This window comes from Pteropus alecto, unplaced genomic scaffold, assembly GCF_000325575.1.
Source record: "Pteropus alecto unplaced genomic scaffold, ASM32557v1 scaffold53, whole genome shotgun sequence".
NCBI lineage: Eukaryota > Metazoa > Chordata > Mammalia > Chiroptera > Pteropodidae > Pteropus > Pteropus alecto.
The window spans coordinates 3,158,683-3,183,703 of record NW_006434366.1 but is presented as its reverse complement, the minus strand read 5'-3'; the positions used below and the strand labels follow the sequence as shown (position 1 = coordinate 3,183,703).

At 48.5% G+C, this 25,021-nt stretch overlaps 1 protein-coding gene and 1 pseudogene across 1 annotated transcript in view; one reads left to right on the top strand and one right to left on the bottom strand.

The window, feature by feature from the left end:
• The window catches only part of SUMF1 (sulfatase modifying factor 1), a 68,708-nt gene that overhangs the window by 24,924 nt on the left and 18,763 nt on the right, over window positions 1-25,021 (bottom strand). Inside the window, exons 5-7 of the mRNA XM_015587168.2 lie at window positions 5,863-5,945; window positions 3,849-3,971; window positions 3,001-3,115 (exon numbers count right to left, since the gene is read on the bottom strand). Of these exons, the coding sequence (XP_015442654.1) occupies window positions 3,001-3,115; window positions 3,849-3,971; window positions 5,863-5,945 (321 nt within the window). The remainder of the gene's footprint in view (window positions 1-3,000; window positions 3,116-3,848; window positions 3,972-5,862; window positions 5,946-25,021) is intronic.
• On the top strand, window positions 12,275-12,392 carry LOC112477576 (annotated as a pseudogene).

Genomic DNA, 25,021 nt, shown 5'->3' with positions numbered 1-25,021 from the left:
GCCAGAAATTGAAGCTATGTGGTGCTGATAAACCCAAAGATGAAGAAACAATAATTATCTACTCCCGGGTTTGGGGCGGGGGGAGTTTCCCCTTTCAGTGATTTGATGTTTAAGGTAAAATCCGGAGGTCGCCCTCTCCTCAAATTCCCATATGTGGATGTGCCACTTAGAAGAGAAATTTTAACTGCTCATTGCCAAATTCATCACAAAGGAACCAGAGCTTCCGTCCGGGAACCTCGAAAGAAAACAAATGTCCATGGAGAATACTTCAAACACACCTATCTGTCCCTGAATGAGCCGAGAAGCACTGAAAGCGAACACAGCAGTAACTGCACAGCGGCAGCAAAACGTGAATCCAGGCTTGAGGGTGCCAGTGGTCCTAACGGAGTGCCCGGCTAAACTCAGAGGGGATGTGACACAAGCCGCGGAACAGCAGGCGAGGGGACTACTTCACTGCAGTCCACCGCAGCGTCAAAGACAAAGTCCTACTCCTGAGGCCCAGAGCACGAGGACACAGAGGGCGGTCACGGTGACTCTGTGACACGTCTCTGTGTACACAGCCCCGATCTGAGGTGCAGACCTCGTCAAGTCTCGTTCCCACCCCGGTGGCTGTCGCCTCTCTGTGGCCACCTTGCCACCTCCTCCTTGGGTCCTGTTTCTGAAATGGGCTCTTTGAGGGGGTCTGGTCACCATTCTCATTTTGCCTTAGACGTTTCTTCAGGTAAGTTCTGTTGAATGTATGCCAGGCAGACATCTGCTGGACGCCCCGTTAAATATCCCAGCCCTAACATCTGCAGTGTCCTTATTTCAAACGGAACTCTGTTTTCTGAAAAGCTGCCCTGACTTCAGAAGAAATGGCGATTTTCGTTGAAGGCTCATGTGCTTACCCAGTGATAGGAAACGGTGCAGCAGCAAGTCCTGTAAAATATTCACAGCTGACGGCCTCCCGTGGCCTTCGACTCAAACCGACGGGCACGTGTTTGTCTGGTCCAGAAGCTTTCAAGGCTTTGCAGCAGCCCTACGTCTCAGGGCCTACCACCCATCAGGGGCATCCAGGCTGCTGAGGCCCTTCTGTGCCAGACTCTTCGGTGTGTCCACTGCTAAAGAAAGCTGGGCATGGGCCCGACACCACAATGCCAGCCACGTGCAGGGTGAGCGCACCGCAGCGGAGTAGGGGCACGCTGCATAGAAGTGACGCTTTGATGGCGCTGTCCTGCTGTCTGCATCGGCCAACACCTCCTCTGGGGTCTCGTGTGCCTCCTCACCAGGCACCTTAATCCCGATTCTGTGCAGCCTGCAACCCCAGTTCTGCTGACCAGAAGCATTCTGCAGGCACTGGCTGGCTCTCTGCCCATGCAGAGCTTGAGACAAGGCTGAGACCTGTGATCACTCATTTTGCTGAATCATCGACGTGCCTGTGAGGGCACCAGTGACCCCCAAAGGGAACTGGGAGGAACCAGCTACCATTCGGCCTGAACCGTCTCTAGCCTCCACTGAATTATGCATATTTCCCATGGGTTCAGGCTGATTCCTGCGTCACAGACCTAAGTTGTACATACAGGATGCTATGAGCCCATAAGGTGCACGGCCTCGTGCAATTTGTTTTCTACATTAATTCCGACATAAATTAAAACTATAATTCTTTCACTAGGATAGCCCAAAATATTTTTAAATTTCTGGCAGGTCGCAGGTCTCCTCGCTCATCTTTTCCAAAATATCTTGAATATAATAATATACACAAGACACAGAGTTATTATTTCAGTTGAAATTTGGAATCATTTGCTCATGTTCCAAATAACATATCTGTATTATACTTATAAATAAATTTTGGAAAAAGTACTTCTGTGTGAAACGAACATAGAAATACTAAAAAAGTGACAGCTGTTTGAAAGATCATCGAAAGGAAATTCTTCTCTGTAACAACAAACCCAGGAAGGCGAGCGGTCCCCACCGCAAGACTTTTCCTCCCTGCGTTAGGAGAAAGCAGACTGTTTGCTTCATCGGCACATGATGTTGCGGGCAGAGAGAAAGGGACCGTGACACACGCGGGGAGGGATTCTGGGGGAGTCGCATTCTAGAAAACACTGGCCGTAGATCTAAAACTCTTACCAAGAACATTTTCTAGGCTTTGACTCATTAATTTCACTGACAGAACTCTATCTCAAAACTATTATCAGAGAGGCAATGTAATATTTATGCATAAGGAGCTGACTGTTCTATTGTTTAGAAAAATAAAAATAAAAAATAAAAAGATGTGACCTAAATTTGCAGGAATAAGAGGTAAATAAATTAGGGTTCACTCAAATGCCAAGTTATCCAGGGAATGAAGACAATGTATTTGTGAAGAAATGTTAATGGCAGATAAAATGTCCCTGATATTAAACAGGGGAAAACAGCAGGATTTTAAGTATCGTATTTAGGACGACCCAAAAGCAATATGTAAGAAACATTTAGGTCCACACACACCAGAAACACACACGCCGGCATACGTAACAGGTGAGGGCACGGCCTTCAGAAACAAATAACCGGATTTAAATCCCAGCTGTGCTGCTTCCCAGCTGTTCCCCCGGAGACCGGGGGTACCAGACCCGCCTCACAGAGCTGCATCCACAGTGAACGAGGTAATTCGTGCCGACAGCTCGGTGCCACGCCTGGCACACCGCAAGCACCCACCACCCACCGGCGACATCAGCGTCACTAACACAGGAAACGCACCCCAAGCTGACGCGGGCATGGCTGGGCGGGAGCATTCGCGGGCCCTTCCATTCTCTCCTTTACACCCTTTTGTCCCTCCAGCTTCTAAGTCTCATGGAATCAGAAAGGAACACGCATTGTAAGGGAGGCTGCTTGCCCAACTGCTAGCATCTGCTGCGTGCAGAGACGGATGCGTGCAGCAAGGGCAGCGTGTTGGCCACGGTGGGGCGGGGAGGGGGGCGGCGAGGCCTTTCACCCATCCCTGGGGGTTCCCACCTCCCCTCCCTCCGGAGCCTCGCTACTCACGGGCGCGGTGCCTCGGAAGCCGTCCTCGCCGGAGTCGGTGACGGGAAACTCGCCCTGCCAAATGTTGGCGTAATGCTGGCCTTTCGGCTGTAGTTTGTTGCCCCAGGGGAAAAGTCTGTGGAAAAGACACAGGCATCAGCCTGCCACGGGCACAGGCTCCCGGGCTGAGGGCGAGAGAATGCGATGCACAGGGCGCCCTGCTCGCTTCTTCTGAGCGAGCTATTTTATTTTTTATTTTAAATATATAAAGAAAGCTTTTCATCAGGATTTTTCGTTAACTTCTGCATAACTAGCTCACATCAAGTTGACAACAGCCTGTCACTCTGGAGCACTCAGGAGGCCTGAAATGAACGGCATAGCTAAAAGGACTTATAGCAAGAAGGCCGGGAAAGCGGACATCGCTCTGGACTCATGTGGCAGCATGATCAGGCACCATCACGCCGCACTTCTGTATAAAGGCTTCGCTATTTTAAGGAGCCTTTCCTAGAAGACGTGACCCCGCCGTGAGTTTTCCGTCTCGTGGCTCTGAAAGCGGAGAGACGTCTGAAACAGCGAACGCTGAGCGCAAGGCAGCGGGCCCAGAGGCTCCGTGGAAGGCTACGCCGCGCCAGGGCCCTGACTGCTGGGGGTGCTCGGGGCTGCAGGAGCCCACTCGGCCACTGCTCAGCCGTGTGCGGCTGAGAGCGGGTGCTGACCCGCCCGTCGGGGTCTCCTAAATAATTTCACGGACATGAGGGAAGCCAGGACGACAAAGCTGTACTGTGGTTTAGGTCAGCTTTCTAACCTAAGCAAGGCGCAGGGGTTTAGGAAAAGGCCAGCCCACTGCGGGGCAGGACGGGCCCGAGCACCTGTTGTGCAGGCCGCCCCGACAGCCGTACTCCCACTCAGCCTCCGTGGGCAGCCGCTTCCCCGCCCAGGCGCAGTAGGCCGCGGCATCGTTCCAGGACACGTGGAGCACCGGGTGGTCTGGCCTGGCAGGGAGAGAGCAGAGGGACGGTGGCATGTGCTGAACGGGCGACAGCTCCAGCTTCAGACAAGCGCCCATGGGACCGCGGTGGTCCTGGTCCCCAACGCGAGCCCCCACCGTGCCACATCGGTCACCCCCCACCACGAGATCCTGGCACCCGATGCCCTCAGATCTGTAATTACTCTTAAAAGTGGACTCGAAACACTTGCTGGCTTCGCAGGCAGTCCAGCCCGCATGGAACTCACTGGGTCCTGGCAGGTGCACGTGGGGGTGCGTCACCCAGATGCCTCTGAGGGGCAGTGCTGTCCCCGCTGCTGAGAGTGCTCTCAGCCGAAGTGCCCCGCTGTCCGCTCCTTCAGCTTCCCCACAGCTGCGGAGAGCTGCTCGGGGCCGCCGAGGGCTGACCACGGCAGGGGCACAGGCCCAGCCATTTCGGCCACCATAGCTCCATCCTGTGGGCCGTGCAGAGCCCGGGGCCCTGGCGAGAGTGGCTGGGACTCGGATCCGCACTACAGTCCCAGCGTCACCCTCCACCTGATCCTGCTTCCACCATGTCCCTCCCCGAGTACAGACGCTCAATCCCAGCGTCTGGGTCCAGGGGACCCAACCAGTGACATGTGGCTTTAAACTCTGTGTCTTTCCACTAGGATTAGCCAACTAATCTGCGTCATTCTAGCAGAGTCCAAGTAAGTGCTTGTTTCTTCTAAGGGCACAGGGGACTGGGAGGGTTCGGGGGAAAGTCTGAGAATCGGGGGTCCACATGTTCGCCCAGCACCAGGTAACTGTGACGCCCTGTCCCCTTTTTCCGGCGGACCGCACAGAACCTGTCCATTCCTTAAACACCTCTGAATTCCCTGTGGTAATGACACCAGGACTTTACCTCTTTTTCCGGCGAATGTTTACTGAGCGCCTTCCCGTGCCAGTCACCCTCTGGAGATGGACTCGATCAGCGGATAAAATACAAGCTCCCCCCGCCCAGGTTTTCCTTCTGCCCCTGGCTTTTTCTTCTACTATTCAATCCAGGAAAGATGGTATCGGTTGGGCGCTAAGAGGCCCGGTCACACTGAGGAGGCCGAGAACGCTGTGTGTGACTTCCCGCCTCCCAGTCCACTTCCACGGTAGGGCTGCTGACTCAGGCTCTGTAAGCCATCTGCCATTTCTCAAGGGGCCATGGCCCCAACGCAGGCTCCAGGGACTCCCAGCTCCCTGGCGCTGACGGTGATAACCACGAATGCTGTCAAAAACAGGGGCTCAAAATCCCGTCTGAAAAAGGAGGTTAGGAGGGCAGTTTCCTTGGGCCGTGGAGATGCTGAGTCCTGACCGAAACCTTTCTCCATCTCCAGGGCTGGAAGCGCTACTCTATTTCTGCTCGAAATAATTACTTCCCTGCCACCCCGAGACTTGCTGACCGACTTGCCGCTCTGCGGATTTCAGTCAGATGGCAGCTCCAAAGTATGTCACTCCAGGACTGGAGGTGACAGGAATCCTCCAGCAAAAGCCTGAGCTTCCACAGCGGCCACCTGGCAGGACACAGCTACCAAGTCTTCGTCCTCATACTGACCCACTCATGACTGGAGCAATGGACAGGTTGCAAAGATTAAACATGTCATGAGATTTGCAATTGGCCTGCACAGGTGAAAAAAAAAACCTACAAGAAGCAATTTTTTCACAGGACAAATGAGGAAGGAAAGAGGCCACTTACTAAGAGCCTTCTATGAGCTAGGCAGTGTTGGGTCTTTACACACATTATTTCTTGCCATTTTATTTCCCTGCCATTCAGAATTTGTCATTCTCACCCTTTTACAGGTGAAGACGGCCACCGAGCCCCTCGCGACAGCACAGGAATCTATTCTGGAACGAAACGCGTCAACAGGGGGAAGAACCGCCAGCCTCACCTGTGCACCACAGTGGAGTCGGGCCCTTCTGGGTGTCTCCAGTCAGCGCCTTTAACCGGCAACCACCAGGGAGCAGCTGCAACCTTGAAGCAACCAGAACAAGCCGGGGTTAGCCACGACGGCGCTGGAAAGCCCCGACTCGGTGTGTGCGGCACGGACCTCACTCGCGGTCTTCGGCTTCCCATTCGAGTTACCAAACGAGTACCTTTATCAGAATGGCGAGTGTAAAAATTTACATGCAAATAATTCTTTAACAAAAAAGGTATTATTTCATATCATTAAGTGACACAGTGACCAAATAAATGTGCATGCAAATGGTGTTATCTCCAAGGATTTTTAAAAGATGCTCTGCTGGTGAGTCTGCTAAGCCTTATAAGTGAGAGACAGGCAGTGCCGCTCCCAGCCAGAAGATGAGGGAACGGAGTCGACCTTACAGCTGGGTGCTGGGCGGAAGGTCGACCAAGGCGGCCAAAGGTCAAGCTGAAGCACACGGTGGAAAGCTGTGTTTTCAAAGGCCGCGGCTCGACTCCCAGCCCAGCACTCGCGGGCAAACTCGCTGGCTGTGAGCCCCGCAGAGTCCCTGTCTGTGACATGGGTGCAGCCCCTGCCTCGCCAACCTTGGATGCCGGGTGCCCCAATCAGACAGGACTGGGAAGTGCTCACTGGCTGTTCCGGCCTTAATTCCTGCCTCACGATTCTGTGAACCCAGGTAGCAACAGCACCTGGTCCTCATTTGGTGACTGGTTAAGAACTTGGCCTTGGAGCTAACGATCTGAATCCTGGCTCTGCCACTTGCGGTGTGACCTCGGCAACCCACTGACCTCGTCCAAGCCCACTTTCTTGTTTGGAAAACGGACAGGGATGACGCTGCCTCACGGGTGATCACAAGGAGGGGCTGTGGCACACGCGGAGGGCCAGGCCTACGCCTGGCACTGTGCGAGCCCTCAGGAACGGGGCCCGCCTCCACCGTGGCCTCCTGACAGCCGCCATCACCGTGGCTGCTAGTGCACACTGAGAGCAGTCTGCAGCGCCCCCTCTGATGAAAACCAGAGTGGGCTCAGGGCGAGCCCTCACAGCCACCTGCACCCAATGAGCCTGGCTGAGTGCCGGGGGTGGGGGTGCCCCCACTGACCACCACGGCAGTCACTAACACACCGACCCGCTCGTTCCTTCTGTTTTCACATCAGCACAATCAAAACATGGTATTCTAACCACAGTTTGATGGGAAAATCCAGATTCTTTAATTTTTCAACAAAAGAGGCATTCTGTTCTCCAAGGACATTGCTGGAAGGAGTTTTATTTTTCAGAGGGCAGGAGAGGCGAGAGGCATGGCTTCTTCCTATTTCACCTGTGGGGCTGCAGAAACTTTAATCAGGGATGTCCGCCTGACTAGACTGCTTGATGCTCGGGTGCCAGTGACATGTGACCCATTCCATCAAGAACGGCGTGCGCGGAAAACCCAGGTCGCTGCTCTTGAGTTTCAGTATCTTTGGACGCTCACCTGACTCTACCCCGCCCCCAACACCGGTAAGATAGGCCGTGGAAGCTTCTCTTTTATAATTTAAAAAAAAAAAAATCTAAAAAAAGACAAATATGGCGAAACGTTAACTTGAGTTAAACCTGGGTGGTAGAAACGAGACTGCCTGTTTCCCTTGTACCTTCTGTGCTTTGAAATATTTCATCATTAGTAACCTGGAAACCTGCTTCTTGAAACCCACCCTGCGGCCGATGGCACCTGCGAGCTGCCGTGAACGGCGCCAACTGCATGCGCCACCTGCATGCGCGTTCTGAAGACGCCCGACTTCTGGGACAGGCGCACGCGCGTCCGCTAGCCGCACCCTGGAGCGGAACGGCTGGGCTCGGGGTGCGCACGCGCAGCTTTAGCAGTGACAGCCAGACCGGGCCGTGGGAGCAGAAGTCCTCCAAGGTCCCACCCTTTTTCAAGGGAAGCGTCCACGGAGCTGGACCCAAGGGCGGCTGCTCCAGTGGCCTCGTGGGACAGTCTCTCTCCCCTTGCCCTCAGGTCGCCCTGGTAACAGATACTCCCTGAGCACCTACTGCCTGCCAGGTGCTCCCCCTAATTCCTGAAGGGGAGCCCCACTCCCAGGAACCCTCTAAGCCACTTGGGATACTGATAGTTTTTAATTGTGTATTTTATATATTCATCTTACATGGTTAATCGCACAAAGCGGGGCACAACCTGTGAACCCAGTCGCCTGGTTTTTCTATAAACTGTCTATAAAACTCCACTGGCGGGCCCAGGTGCCACCTTACACCCACCAGTGCTTACGCCTGGAAGACTCGGTCTCCTCCCCGCTGTACACACACCTCTCATTCTCTTTTCTGAAACCTTCCACGTCACCTTAGCAACCAACCAATCAGACCACTAGCTTACTGGACTTGAAGTCACAGAGCTATATGACGATCGCTCATCTCGGTGGAGTGGGAAGCAGAGCCCAGCTGAAGCACGGGGAAGGGGACACCACAGTGACCCGGTCCTCATCCACCAGCCACAGCCCAGTCCTTCTCCGGCAGTAAGAGCTGAGGTGCATACGCAGACGTATATGCACGGTATTATTACTGCCGATAAAAATTATAAAATGACCCATCTTTGGCATCCGTCCATCCAACTACAGGAAAACTACAGTTACAAAATACCCTCCCATACGGAAATGGGTATATAATTGACCATAAAGACAACCCATGGAACACATTCGATTGTTTTTCTGTGAAATATACATATGTGAATGTATGCTATTATAATCAGAAGTCTGGAAGAATACACTGCCTTCAACAGGGGTCAAGGGCTGGGAGGATTTCTCAGTCTCGGCACTACTGACACAGGAGCCAGATAATTCCTTGGCGAAGCGGGGCGGTCCTGTGCATTGCAGGGTGTGTAGCAGCATCCCTGATCTCTCCCTACTAGATGCCACCAGCACCTTTCCCCACTCTCGACTGTGGCCAAAAAAAAAGTCTCCAGACATAGCCAAATGTCCCCTGGGAGGAGCAAAATAACCCACTGCACTGATAATCAGAAAAAAAAAAAAAAAAGGTTCGTCTCAAATGTGAATATAAAGCTGACAGTGGCGCAGAATGCCCGGCCCGAGGCCAGGCTGCCCGCGTTCGAACAGAGCTGCACGACCTTGGGCTCCTCACGTAACCTCTCGAAGCCTCAGTTTCCTCATCCGGAAAGTGGGGACACTACTATTAGCACCTACCTCCTTGGGTTGTTGTGAGGATTAAATAAGGAAACATATGTAAAGAGCTTAGAACGGTTCCTGGTACACAGCAAGAATCACAGAAATGTTAGCCGTCATCACCGCTTTAATTCACGTACGTTACTGCATGCTGCAATATTCTCTCAGAACTTTCAAAGAACATATATTCCAATAGTGAAAATCTGCCCCCAATACATCTTCGCTATGAGCCGAGCCACCTGCCAGTTCACCCTTTTCAGAAGACTAATAGGCCAAGAAGAGAGTAAGAACATGTGTCACCCCAAAGAATTCTCAGGAGGAGAACACAACTGCCATTTCCATCACAGCCACGACGTGAGCAGCATCTGCACGTAACCAGCCCGTTCCCTGAAGCATGTAGCACATGACAGTGGGGCTGGCCAGGGGCGCCCCCATGCACCAAGCCCCAGGCTAGACCAAGCTCAGGGTCCTGCAGGAGCACACCACACGCCTATCTGTGAGGAAGACCTGGCGTCCCCACTGTGACGGTCAGACGCAGAGTCAAGAACTAGTTCATCAGGTGTCATGGGAACAGAGAAAGACAAGTAACTGCGTCACCCCACAACAGAAGACTGATGAAACCACAGAGAGGACAGCCCAGCCAAGTTGCCATGGGAAATTCACAATGTTTTCTGGCCAAAGTTATGGCAAATCCCAACCAACGTCACCAGATGCCTTCCTTTTGCACATGTCACGTTTATAAAAACCTGTTCTTGAACTCCCGATTATGTCTTGAAAATAAATATTATTCTACTATGTTTAGGAGCTTGTGAAATAAACAACTTTTGAGAGTCACATATGAGCCAGTTAATGAAGATTCTTTTTAACAGGAATGGCCTTCAGCTGCGCTGTGTGCTGGGTACCAGCAGCGACGTGAGTGGACTGGCATCTATCATAAGCCTCATCCTGAAGAGAGAAAATTTTCTGGATGTGGTTGCCCACCCACGCATTTTCTGTTCAATTGAGACACTTCTAGAATCACATTCCCTTATATCCAGGGGGAAAAGGACTTTAACTTGACCTATTTCTAGTCAAGTATCTCCATAGCAACTGTCTTGAGTTTAAGTTGAAACAGCTGTAGCAGACAGCCAGCGACCAATTACAATGTAAATAGGATCCGTGTGAGCACTGGCGTCCCCTTGAGAAATGGACTTGGAAGAGCAAAGTCAACTTTTCCCACTTCCCCCTGGGGACATAGCCAGACATGTAGTAACAGCTTTTAAGAAAAGAAAAGGGGAAGAAAGCAAAGTGCCTTTATTCCTGCCAGAGGTGGTAAATGATGCTTCGTACACGCACAGTCTAGAATAAGCCAGCACAGGAAAAGAACAGAGCACTGTGCAATTATGCGCATTTGAGTGTAAAGATGGCAAGTTCACAACTTTATAACTGCTCTCTTAAAAATTAAATGCGTTTAGACAAGCAAATTAAAAAGACGGACGTTTCTTGAAATGTAATAAAAACATGACAGTCACCCCTATAAAAACAGCCTGCGGGGATTTTTCGGCTGGCACCAGTGAGCAATGAGAAGTACGGATCTGTTCAGATTCATGAAGTATAAACAAAACTGGAAAGAATCGCGTAACTGAAAAAATCGAATGGACTAGAAAGCGCACAGTGAGTGAAAATCTCTTTGTTCGGCACCCAAAACAAACACGGAAAGCAGAAAACTGAGCTTGAAAAAGGGAGTAAAAGCAAATTCATCATTAAAACAGGTAGGCAGTCAAGTCTGACAGCTTATTTCAAATTAATTCTAAATCAGGTATCTTGACTACTTAATAGAATATGTGTGAAAGAAAAATGCATGCTTTTTCATACACAGTACAAATATTTATAAAACTTAAGAAAAATATGAAATTATTCAACACTTTTTGCTTCGGTTTAGTGAAATTCCTTGTGCTGGAATACAATACATTCCTGAGACACCAATCTCTGTATTCAAACATTCATCATGTGTCCTTGAGGACTGGAAACCTCAGTCAGAGTCATTCATTACCGACAATGTGCAAAAAAAAACAGCCCAAGGAATCTCTGGGCTCAAAGAACACTTAAAAGTGTTTACTCATTCTCAGTTGAGAGAATCATAAATACAGGGAAAGTTGATTTGGGCTTTTAAATAAATTAATAGGAATTAGAGAAAAGGATCTTTTAATGTCCAAAAACAATTTTTTACTTCTTTAGGCAAAGAGGTGACCATGTCAATTGATATTACCTCTCTTGAAAGCAGCTGGACAATACCCAGCAAAAGGCTACGTCACACACGTACCCGGCGAGGAAACCACTGAGACCCTTACTGTATATCCGTATGAAGGAATACAACACAGTCATTAAAGATTACATCCGGGAAAAGTGTAATTACTGTGAAAAATGCTCACCCTCTACAGAAAATGAAAAAGTCAGCTACATGTATGTCGTACAAGTCCACTTAAAAATATAACTATAATATAGACACACATGCACATTCATGGCCCCCTGCAAAAAAGATTAGTAGTACTTAATCTGAAATGTCTCCAACAGTTATCTCTGGGTAGTGAGATTATAGGTGATATTAAATATTCTTTTTTTGTGCCATTTTTAATTTCTAAATTTATCTATGGTAAACATATTGTCTTTTCAGATTTTTAAGTGTTTTATTTTAATGGAGCTAAGACACAATCTTACATTAAAAACGAAAACAAGAATAAAATATTTACTCATTTAAAATTTTTTTATATTCACCATTCTACTGAAAAGTATTTTTATATTCACCTTCCAGTTTCATTAATAAGCATACACATTTTTACATATTTTTCCTAATTTGTACATTAACTGTTTTCACTTATTTTGTGAATTATTTTCCTGTGTTTTATCTAGACTTTGCAACAAACACTTTCTGTGGCTACACAACACTTTGTCATGTTGATGTTCCATAATTCACCAAACGGTCTCCTAACGTCGAACCACTCAGGCTATATTCAACTCTGTTGTTTTTTTTGTTGTTACAGATAATACTATAGTGAACATCTTCAAACATCTTCATTTATATTTTTCGCTTCTGCTAAATTTCCAGAAGTAACATCACTGTATCTAAGAGCAGGTCTTTACAGCACTTGCTAAAAACCACTATTTAAAAAAAAAAAAAAAACCCACCATGGATTTTTTTAAAGTTAAAACTTTACTTTCCGTAATTTTAAAAACGCGTCTATGGCCATGCCACCTTGAACAAGCCCGATCCCGTCTGATCTCGGAAGCTAAGCAGGGTCGGGCCTGGTTAGTACTTGGATGGGAGACTGCTAGGAAGACCAGGTGCTGTAGGTGTAAAAAATAATACTAATAAGGGATTGTAAGCTGACAAGGTCCTTGCAATCTGTGAGGTCAACCAAGGGTTGCTTCACCTAAATAAATAAATAAATAAATAAATAAATAAATAAATAAATAAATAAATAAATAAAATAAAAACGCAATTATCTGCACGAGGCATGTCATTGTGTCATCGTGTTCTCTATGCCACACGTCCAGTGCCCAGCGCTCACGTGCACCGCGCCTGGCGACAGGGAATGACGTGGGCCTCCCCTAGGAGGCTGCAGGTTTGCACGGCGGAAGTTCCCAGCCCGTGAGGGCAGCACCAAGAAAATCCTTCCCGGACCCTCCTCGAGAGTAGGCACAGCCCAGCAGAAGTGAGAACCCGGTGGCTGCATAGAACTTCTAGGTTCTTCAAGCAGGGAACGTGTTCTTTCTGTATGGACCGAAACTTGCATTTTTTAAGGTCACAGCTCTATTTCCGTTCAGAGTCTCCCATGACTTCCTGCGCTGCTCCTGACGCGCGGTCTCTCCCCGCATCTGGAGCGAGGACAGGCGCGCGGCCCACCCCTTCCCCACGCCGTCAGCGTCCGCGAAGGTGCCCTCCGCCCACTCCCGGTTGCAGGACCGGCTTCCAGCCCCTGCGCCCCGCCCGGCCCGCACCGGAAAAGGCGCAGTGGAGCTTATAAATCCACGATGTGACAGGTGGAGCGGCCCGGTTCCCTCAGGAACGAGGGTGAGCACTGTAAAGGCGTGGCGCCCGCGGCAGGGTGTCTGTCACAGCTCTTTACCAGGGGGCCCCGTGTGACCCCCCTTAGGTGGCTACTGGCCTACTTACAGATCTCTGCCAATGTACAAAACGGAAATCACAGAAAGTCTGAACGCCAACTGATGATACTGTGCTTTCCCCGCCCCCCAAGCCTTACGAGCTCTGAAGCTTCTGAGAAAAAACAGTCAAAAAGAAGACAGCATAGGATAAGGCACCTAAGAAGGAGAAATTCTCTCGCACGGTCGTTTGCAGGGAAACCATAATGTGAATAATCCCACCTGTTACTCATAAAAGAGAGGGCAAGGAGGGGTGCCTGCGCCCCACAGAGCAACTCAGTAAGGAGACAGGGGCTCCCGCTGGGAAGGCAGCCCAGGCCGGAGGTCAGACCTGATCTATTTCCCACCTGCGGCAGACACAGGCACCCAACAGAGGAAGTTCGCGACCCACGGCTCCGCTGGAACGCCCCCCGGAGGTCTTTCTGCCGCTGGCAATGCTGAGGCTCCCAAGCATCCCAAGGAATGAAGAAAATTCCTTCGGGTCACCTTTCAGACGGTTGCAGAATGATCATAGTTCACGCACTGCCTAGTCCTCTCTGGGCTCAGTAACTTATTTGACCTTCCCTAGACTCTCCCATCTCAAGCTAAGGGCACCCCCCGTCCCCAGCTGCCCGGGCCAAAACCTAGAAGCCGTACTCGATCCCCACTCTCCTCTTCCCCTGTGGTGTCAGATGCACTTCCAAGCATCAGTCCGCCGTAAGCATCTCTACTCCCACCGCCCATCTTCCCCCCGGACTAGGCGAACCCACGCAGATGCCACGGTGGTCTCTTTAAAATGCTACTTAGATCCGATGGCTTCTAACTGCACTTAAGAAGCCGCCCAAACTCCTCTGAGACCCACAAAGCCCTATTGACCCTTGAACCCAAACCCACCCCATATCGCAGTCCCCTTGCCCATCACTGGTCACAGAGGTTCACACTCCTCATGGTTTTCAGCTCAGGTGTCACTTCCTCAGAGAGGCCACCTCAGACCCTACGAATAACGGAGCCAAGAGCCCAAACTCACTGCGCCCCCAGCACTCTCTACCCCATACTCTGCTTCGCTGTCATCACAGGCCATCAGCACAGTCGGTCATTCGTCCACTTGTTTAGCGTCTCCTACTAGAACTAATACCTCCGCAAGGGAGAGGACTCCCACCTGGTTCCCGGTTGCAGCCGCAGCACTTAGAACGCTGCCTGGCCCAAAGCACGCACTGGATGAACGCTCGTTCGATGAATAAATTCACCTGTTCCTGAGGTTTCTACGGTTTCTCAACCCCTTCCCACCTGCGTGACTCTCTTCTGGAGAAACACCAATTACAAACAGAACCTGGGAGTGGGGAATCCTTGTTTAGACAGAGAGAAAGCGCTGGCTTATCGTTTACACAGGGTCTGTATCAAAGGTGCCACCCTCCACCCCACCCAGAGCTGAAGGGTGCCACTCCCCCCACCCCTAGGCCGTGGCTGCCTCTTCTATCAGGTAAGGGTTTTGCCAGATGATTCTGAAAGTTCCATCGGTTCCAAATTCTCATCTCTGCATAAGTGTCTCTTACAGCGGGATATCCCTGGGCATGACCCCGTACCTGATGGTCTATCTCTGTCTCCTGTGGAGCCTTACAGTGCAAACGCAACATTTGGGAGGTGGGGGATGGCATTTTCTTCATTCAAGTCAGACCTCAGAAGACCCGTGACTTGAAAAGAAACTTAAAGACACAGCAGATAGTTCAAATCTGAGCCTCCGGGCCCCCAGCACACCTCGCTCACACCCATTCTGATCATGAGTCCTGTTCTGGAGCAGGGTGGGAAAGAAGATCGCGTCTGCTATGCTGTTCTGTTGGGTTCGCGCATCCCAGGGTTCCCGTGCGTTCTGCTTCCTGAGCCTGCGCCACACACTGACTCCTAGGTCAGGCGGACAACCACTCTCCAAAAACAGACACAGAATACAGTTGTGTGACCGTGACCCCTTCCTATCTCGTCCAATTGGCCAGCCCTGGACAGCCTTTCTCAAGTAACCCGCTGTGAACCCAGCTCAACCCTGGCGGCCAGGCCAGTGCTCTCTTGCCAAGGAAAAGCTGGCCTCTGACACGGGACGGGTCACTCCAGGTCTGGGCCCTGCCGCTTTCCAAAACTGAGCGCTCCAGCGGATGAGCCAAACGGCACTTTCGCTTTTTTGACATGTATTTATTAAGTGCTTGTAAGTGACAGTTACTCTGCTGGGATGCAGTGGTGGGCATACCCACCCGCCTTCATGGAGCGTACCTGGTACAGGGAGAAGCCTTCGACAAGCACCGACGCAAACTGTTCTAAGTGAGACAAACGACATGAAGGGCAGGCGTGAGAAGCCACGAGAACAAATAGACGGAATAATCTCAATCTGAAACGTGGGGCGACAGAAGGACATTGCGAATGGCCTTACAGAGCAAGCTTAGCTGCGACCTGACCACACAGCCGAAGGCGGAGGTCAGGGCACAGTGGGCCCTCCGCCAGGGGCTTTGCCCCAGTTGGCCCCAAAATGAGTTCTTCCTGGTCCGCAAGGCTCCCCACAGATGCCTCCTCCTCCCCCAGGCCCTCCCCGACCGGCCGCACCGAGTCAGCTTTCCAGGCGCCCCCGCGACTGCTCACCCGGACCCTTCACCGCAGCACCTGCCGACGGCCCTGCCCGTCCTGCTGTCCGCTTCTACTTCCCACCACCTGGGCCGTCCAGGACGCTCAGGGCTCCGTGTGCTCTTACTCCCGTGGATCATTTTTAAATAGATGTTACATGTGTTTTCATTTTTGTTTCTCTAACGTATTTGGAATAAAATATTCATAAATCAGATTTAAAAACACACCCAATTTTGGTTCAGAGTCTGTGTTACTGCATTCCCAGACTCTGAGCAGCTAGAGGGCACGGAGGGTGTCGTCCGTCCCTGCGTCCTCAAGAACAGCACGGCACCTGGAGCTCAGCAGGGCATCTCGGCTGGTTTGCTAAAAATCCTACCACAGTCAAGCTAGAGAGCAAACCTTTGAACAGAGGGAGCCAAACTCATTTCCATCTTCAAGTCAAAGAACAGACCCCGATGGATGGCAAACGACCAAGGAGGCGTGAGTCCGAATGACAGCTCAAAAGCTACGTCACTCTACGCACCCAAAAGTCATGTCACTGTATATGCCCCAAACCTATGTGCCTGTACACGCCCAGCAACATGGCACCGACGCCCAGTACACGCCAGCAACACGTGAACACAGTCAGTACACGCCAGCAACATGTGTACACACACGCTCAGTACATGCTAGCGACACGTGCACACCGATGCTCAGTACACACCAGCGACACGTGAACACACGTGCTCAATACATGCCAGCAACACGTGAACACACACGCTCAGTACACGCCAGCGACATGTGAACACACGTTCAGTACACGCCAGCGACACGTGTACACCGATGCTCAGTATACGCCAGCGACACATGTCACCCACGCTCCCGGCAGCACTGCTCACGACAGAACAGCCATTAGCTGCTCGGCAGCCGAAACCACCCAATCGTCCACTGACAGAAGGATGGACAGACCAAACGCGGTGTGCAGAAACGACGGAGTATCATTCAGCCTTAAAAAGGAGTGAAATTCTGACACATGCGACATGCGTGCACTTTGAAGACATCGTGCTGAGTGAAATAAGCCTGACACAAAAGGACAAGTATTGCACGTTTCCACTTCTACGAGGCGCCTACGATAAACAAATCTATAGAGACGCAAAGCACAACCAAGGTTGCCAGGGGAGGAGGGAACGGAGAACGGGAAGTAATTGTTTAACGGACACGGCTTGTCTGGGGTGCTGAACGGGTTCCGGAAATGGCAGGGTGACGGCTGCACAACATGGGGAATGCGCTCGATGCCGATGACTGTACATTTTAAAAATGGCTAAAATGAAAAATTTTATGTTATGTATATTTTACCGCCCCCACCAAAAGGAAAAAAGATATATCACTGATATATTGCTCTAGCCAAGGATTCTGCGGTAATCCAAGAGGTTTTATTCCACAATAGCCGGTCTTTTCAAAACATCACTGCAACTTGGCAGAGCGCTGGATACGGCATTTGCAGCTCGTACAGATGGGCAGCGGGAAAGCAAAAGAAACGTAACTCAACCTTCAGTTAGAGCAGGCACAGAGACGGCGGGCTGGGAGAAACCAGAGGAGTGGCAGTCACTAAGAGGCTTTTATGTCCAAGGTGGTTCTGTGTACGTTATTTCATTTCATCGTCACGATGCTCTACTACGTAGGCATTACTATCCCTGTAAGAAATGGATGAAAACAAGTAAAATGTTAGTTACAACGAAGAAAAAAAAATAACTGTCGTGCCATGGTACCATGAAGGAATGAGCAAACAGCTACAAAATCAGCAGTGGCAAGTCAAAACCTGTGGTCCACGTTGATGGTCTTAAAAAAAAAAAAAAAAAAAGGCAACATTCTCCAGAGAATTATAACAGGACCAGAGACTCAACACAGAAGGGAAAAGAAACGAACAGGTGCCACCCCCAAGACGACCCAGATGCTGGAATTGTCAAAGACTTTAAAGCGGCTACTATAGCCATCAGCTATGAGGTAAAGGTGAACGCTCTCAAAATAGGCGTCCTCGGCAGAAAAAGGGGAGCTGTTCTTCAACAGGAATCTTTAGAATTGCAAAATACAGAACCTGAAATGAAGAATTCACTACAGGCTCAAGAGAATAAAAATGACAAAGAGAGAACCTGAAGACATATGAGCAGAAAGTATGTAATGTGGAAAATAAAAAGAAAAAACAACTTTAAAGCAATGAACAAAGCCTTGGAAGAAGCTCTAGCATAACGTCTAACAGTTATGCACTGGAGTCCCAAAAAGAGAAGAGAGATTGATGTTTAAAAAAAAAAAAAAAAAATGGGGGGTGGTGGTGGTAATGGCTGCAAACTCTAAAAATTTACAGACATAAGAATCTCGACAAACCCCAAACAGGACAATCTCTAAGAAAACGATGTCTAAATGCATCATAATCAAATTGCAAGACAAAAGATTTTTTTTTAAATATTGAAAGAAGCCAGAAAATGACATGATACATATGAGGGCAGTGGCTCATTCAAATGACTGCCATCGGAAACCACGTGACCAGAAAAGCACGTAACAACGTCCAAAAGGGATGAAAGAAAAGACGTCTCAGGCCAGAAGTCTGTATCCAGTGAAAGTATCCTCAGGATGCAGGTGAAGTAAAGACATCCTCCGAGGAAGAGAAGCTGAGATAATTCACTAACATAAGACTTGCTCTCAAAGGAGGTTTTTCAGGGTGAAAGGAAATGATACCGGGGGAAACACGGAACTTTAGGGATGAGGGGAGAGCAACAGAAATGGTTCAGGTAAATATAATAAATCATTTTTCTTCTTTAAATCAAAAATATGTATAAGTGTCACAAGCAAAAACTGTAACGCTGTCTGGGGTTTTTTCAGTGTTTGTAGATATACTATATATGACACTTTTAACATGGGGGTAGCGTAAAGAAACCTACGTGGTTATAAGGCATTTATATTTACTTGAAGTGTCAACTCTATAGCAGGCTGTGTATATACAGTATAAATGTATTTTACATAAATGTATTATATACAAAAATATGCTACAAAACTTGTGGAACTAAAGGGATTGCTTTGAAAGAAATCAAAGCAATCCCTTTTATGCTTCCATTAAAAAAGACTCAAAAGTTTAAACTGTCAAACTTTAAGAAGGCAAAAAGAGAGCTCCTTTGACTTTAAGAAGTCAAAGAAGCTAAGTGACTCCCCCAGATCAGCTGGTAGATGGCGGAACTGAGATCAGAACCAGATCTGAGTCAAAGGCCGTGAGCTTCTCCTTACCGCTTCGCCAAGCAAACGAGCCCCAAAGTCAGTTTGGGAAGGAAAAGTCTCGGTGGTCATGTAAACAAAGAGAAGTTCAAGCTGAACTGAGGCGGCTCAGGGGAACACTGGCCGAGCCACCAGGAAGGTAAAACTAATATCCGAAATGATGCTGAGCAACTGATCCATCGGGCACGTGCTTCTGGTTATTTTAATTTGATTTTCCTATGCACTGGAACGTGCCTTTCTGAATACTTTCTGGCTTGGCTTACGCTGTAGTTAGCGCACTAAAGCTTTTCTAAAGTCATTTTGGGGGTGCGACCTCAGAACCCTGCTGGGTCTCTCGGCATTTCCCATTAGGTGACTGGATCGCACCGTTTCCAATGGGTCTCTCCAGCATGGAGTCTTCACCCCGCCATGTTATCTGAGGGTCAGCTTCATCATGCCTCACCTTTCGCCCCGGCCCGGCATCGCCCAAATAACAAAGCGCCCAGCACTCTGTGGGCAACTACGTCTGAAAATCGTTTTTTACTTTAAAAAAAGAAAATGCTGCCTTGGTAATTCTGAGTCCTCACAGAAATTGGCTTTCGGCTGAAAAGAACTTCTCAAAATAGCTTACCCTCCTCCGTTATCAAGAACACCTACTCAGGAATTTGTGTCCTTACACTATTAACAATTTAGAAAATGCCAAACCACAAACCAAGAGACAATCATTGTTTCTCAGGCTCTTACCAAGAGCAACTGTTTTCTTCCCACCCCGTGACCATTCCTCCCGTCAAAGATTTATGTTAATAACAAAAGCATAAAATGAAACATACTTTTTAGATGTTAAATACTATCCCTTCAAAAATCGATGGTAAAATACTCTAAAACAAACAAAAGCAATACAAAAAAAGCTAGCCTTAATCCTTTCTATAACTGAATAGATCCTTTTTCAAATTTAGCATCCAAATAACTACAACTAAGTAGATTTCAGCAGGCACGAGTGCTCTGTCTTAAACCATCAAATTCACACAGTTTCGGATTATTTTTACAAACAAATCCTAAAAGCCAGCTCCATGTTAAAATGACTAAGTGGTAAAAACCCTCAACAAAGTAGGTGTAGAAGGAACATAGCTCAACATAATAAAGGCCATGTGTGACAAACCTATAGGCACTATCATACTAAACGGTAAAAAGCTGAAAGCTTTTCCCCTGACATCAGGAACAAGAAAAGGGTGCCCACTATCACCACTTTGTTCAACAGAGTATTGGAAGCCCTAGCCACAGCAGTCAGACAAGAAAACTAAATAAAAGGCATCCAAATAGGAAAGGAAAAAGTAATCACTATTTGCAGATGACATGATACTATATGCAGAAAACTCTAAAGACTCCATCAAAAATACTATTAGAACTGATAAATGAATTAAGTAGTTCTAGGATACAAAACTGATATACAGAAATCTGTTGTTTCTATCTGTTGTTTTGATTTCTGTATATCAAAACTGATATACAGAAATCTGTTGTTTCAGTAACAAGCAATCAGGAAAAATTAAGAGAACAACCCACTTACGATTGCATCGAAAAGAATAAAATACCCAGGAATAAATTTAACAAAATAGGTGAAAGACCTATACCATGAAAACCATAAGACATAAAGAAACTAAAGAGGATTCAAATAAATGGAAGGATATACCTTGCTCGTGGATTAGAAGGATTAATATTGTGAAAATGCCCTTAATCCCTAAGGCAATATACAGATTCCATGCAATCCCTATTAAAATACCAATGGCATTCTTCTCAGAACTAGAACTAATCTTAAAATTTATATGGACCCACAAAAGACCCTGAAGAACAAAAGAAATCTTGAGAAAGAACAAAGTGGGAGGTATCATACTCACTAGTATCAAACTATGCTACAAAGCTACCATAATCAAAACAGCACGGCACTGGCATAACGATAGACACCTAGATCAATGGAGCAGAAGAGAGAGCCCAGAAGTAAACCAATGCTTAAATGATCAATTAATCTATGATGAAGTCAACAAGAATATAGAATGGGGTAAAGACAGTTGCTTCAATAAGAGGTGTTTGGAAAACTAGACAGATACATGCAAAAAAAAACTGAATCATTTTCCTATACCATACGAAAATAAACTCAAAATGGATTGAAGACTTAAATATAAGACCTGAAACCATAAACTTCTAGAAGAAAATGGGCACTAAACTCTTTGAAATCAGTCTTAGCAATATCTGTTTGAATATGTGTCCTTGGGCAAGGGCAACAAAAACGGAAATAAACAAATGGGACCACATGGAACTGAAGTTTTTGCACAGCAAAGGAAAACATCAACAAAACAAAAGGACAACTACAAAATGGGAGAAGATATTAACAAATAATACATCCAATAAGGTGTTAACACCCAGATGTACAAGGCACTCGTACAACTTAACAACAAAAAAAAAAATCTAATTTAAAAATGGGTAGAGGACTTGAATAGACATTTCTCCAAAGAAGACATACGGATGACCAACACACACATGAAAAGATGCTCAACATCACTAATCATCAGAGAAATGCAAATCAAAACCACAAGATACCACCTCACACCTGTCAGAATAGCCATCATTAAAAAGTCAACAACACTTGTGAACTGTTGGTGGGACTGTAAATTGGCGCAGCCACTATGAAAAACAACATGGCGGTTCTCCTAAAATTTTAAAATAGAGGTATATATACAATGGAGTATTACACAGCCATAAAGAGTGAAATCTTGCCTTTTGCAACGATATGGATGGACCTAGAGGGTATTGTGCTGAGTGAAATAAGTCAGACAGAGAAAGACAAACACCATATGATTTCACCTATCTGTGGAATCTAAAAAACAAGACAAATGAATAAACAAATCAAAACAGACACAAAGATACAGAAAACAAGCTGATGGTCGCCAAAGGGGAGTAGAGTGAAGGGATGGGTGAAAAAAATGTGAATATCATAAATTAATTAAATGGAAAAACGAGTCATGAGAACTTGAAGAGGCACTCACTCCAAAAGAGGAAAATGTGACCTTCAAAACATATGACCCCAACCGAATAAAACCTGTAAAATATTTTTAAATTCATGAACTCATGAAAATATTTTTTAATCTAGTGATTACAAAAATCTACATTTGTGATAAAACTACATAGAACTAAATACACATACACACGAATACAGAGAAAACCCGAAACCAAAGAGGAGTGTGTTGTATCGATCGTCAGCCTCCTGCTTGTGAAACTGCTAGTTACACAAGACGTTACCATGTGAGCCTGGGGGAAGGTGCCCGGGATCTCTCGGCATTATTCCTTACAACTACACAGACGTCTACAACTGTCTTTAAACGTCTCATTAACTATCTAATTGGTCACTCCTGAAGAAGAGTAGGGAATTAAGTAATTGTCTTCAAAGCTGGTATAGAAGCATCCAGCCCCCCTTTCCTGTGCAAACTGTGCCGATCAATGCTTAGAAAACAGCAGGTAGAGGGAACCACGTCTTCATAAAAGTATCTCAATCAATGAAAAACACTGAACTGTCACCACCCGACAACTCTCCACGAACTGACGGATCTAGGCACTGAGCACGAACAGCAGATAACGTCACACAGAGAGGGAGACGCAGACATTGGGATTCTGCTGGTGAAAAGAACAGGCCACCACCGGAGGTCTTGCCACGGGACTCAAACACGAGTCTGATCGGGCCTGTGGACCCAGCTACCAGGTGGCAGGAAACGCGGAGGACAGAGAGAGCAGGCGGGCTCACCGTGAGAGAGCAAGAGGCAAGATTCAGACCATAAGTCTACAGGTAAATGCCCTGAATTCCTTGGGATAAACTGTCAGGAAAAATCAGAGGAAGAGGGTGCAACGGAGGGGAAACCTACAGAGTAAGAGTCTTAAAAGACACAGATCTCCTTTAACTGGGTTAAATGGCAGAATTTACAGAAGCCTTGGGACGCACAGCTGGTGATACTACGCGTAAAGAAATGTGGGGGAGGGGCATCTAGTGCAAAAGGCAACACAGTGGCTACTTCAGGGACAGAGGGGGTGGCGATCAGGGCGTGACGTGGATGGGGTAGCTGGGGCAGGTAGCGAAACTCTAATTCTTGACTCAGGTGATGGTTACCGGCATGTCTGCCTTAGAACTCAGCAAGCTATATACTTGCTTTGTGTGACTTCCTGTATTTGTGTTTTATTTTATAATAAAAAGGGTTAAAAAAAATTTTATTACTAGTGTAAGCTTATGACACATTTAAAATAATCACAATATTTTTAAAAAATTATGTGAAACTTAAATTGCATGAAAGTAAATATTACAAATTAATTACATTTAAAATAATCACATGAAAGTAAACAATATTATTAAATTCTAGCTAGCTACCAGAGCCTGAAGAAGGTTCTGAAGCCTCTTTTCTTTCCAAAAAAGGAAACGAACCCGTGTTAGTGACAGGCGGGCACCCACAGGGGACTTTCGTCTTGACTTAACCAGGGCCTGAGAGAGACTTGAAGACAGAACGACTTCCTCACTGTGGGACTCAGGGCTGCCTCCCGCTGGCGTGGACCCCCTTAACGCGTCTCCCGCCCCACTTAAACGCATCTCGTGGACCTTCTCGCATCCTCCGCTTCTGGAACATTGGGTTAAAAGCAGGCCTGGTGCCAGAGGTATGTCGGCCCCGGAGGGGAGGGGGGACTGAGAAAATAAAAACAGAGCTCCCTCGGGCCATTACCGGATCCAGCCTACTCATTCCGACCCTTTCCAAACACGCTTAGAAGGTTTGCTTTTCCGTCACCAGCCTGTGAGCAAGTGGCCAGCACTGCCAGGCCAGCGGTGACGACCCGCTCTCCTCTGAACCCAAGGTGCCCGGAGGCTCTCAGGGCCAGGAGGCCCTGGATGCGACAGCGCAAACGCGAGAATACTGCGGGGGCCCGCGCCCATCTGCGCTCCGGGTCTCGAAACAAGGGACCACGTCCTGAGGTGCTGACTCATCAGCACGAGGCCAATTTGACCTCGAAACCCTTAAAAAAACAAGTATATCAGATTACGCAGCAGACTTGTAACATGAACTTGTAAGGAGCCAAGAAAACTGTGACATTCACTGGGAGCTCGGTCATGTTTTCAAAAACATTTCCCTAAAATGCATACAAAGCGGCGGCCTGACTCCCCCATAAATGACGGGAGCGGGTCTGATTTTACCTCGTTTTTGCCCCCACGTTCTGCACACTCGTTTGAAGAGAAAGGACATGTGTGGCAGGACAGTGTGGCTTTGGTGGCGCTGCTGCTCACCCGAGGAGACGCCAGCGGAAGGACCACGTGTCGGGGGCGAACGAGGGCGGACAGGCCGGGGCTGCGCCCTCCGCGCCCTCCACATGCGACCTCCCGGGGACACGTGCAGCCGGTGCCCCTCACCAACTCCGCCCCCTGCGCCCTCTCTGCCCCCTCTGCCATGTGACCCTCCACCTGCCACCCGCCCACAGTCCTGCCCTGTTCCCGTCTCCTCCGCCCGCTCGTGAGACGTGTGTGTAGACGCTCGCACACCCACGAACCTGCCGACGAGGGTGGAACAGGACCCGCGGGTGCGCCTGCGCACACGGCCGCCTGCGGAGACGCGGTCCCGTGTCCATGACTTCCCGGGAAGACACCTCTCACACCCTCCCGGGGCGCTCTGGGAGGGCGGCGCACCCCCACGTGTCAGGCCAGCTGCCTGGCTCGGGTTCCCACGACCTCACAGAGCACAGGGCCCGTTCGTGAACTGCACTGACCACGTGAACTCAAGAATGACAACACAGGACGCTGTCTCTCCGCGCCAGCCAGCACCTGATGACATGAAGACGTTAAAAACTATTCGCACTTCACCCTCCACTCTGGAAATGGCCATGAGCAAATGAAACCCAGAAACATCTAGAGCCCAGGTGAGCCCCAATGAGCAGCACAGTGTGTGTTACTGGGTGCACAGGACAGAAGCTCAACTCAGTAGCAAATGGGGGTGCGGGGT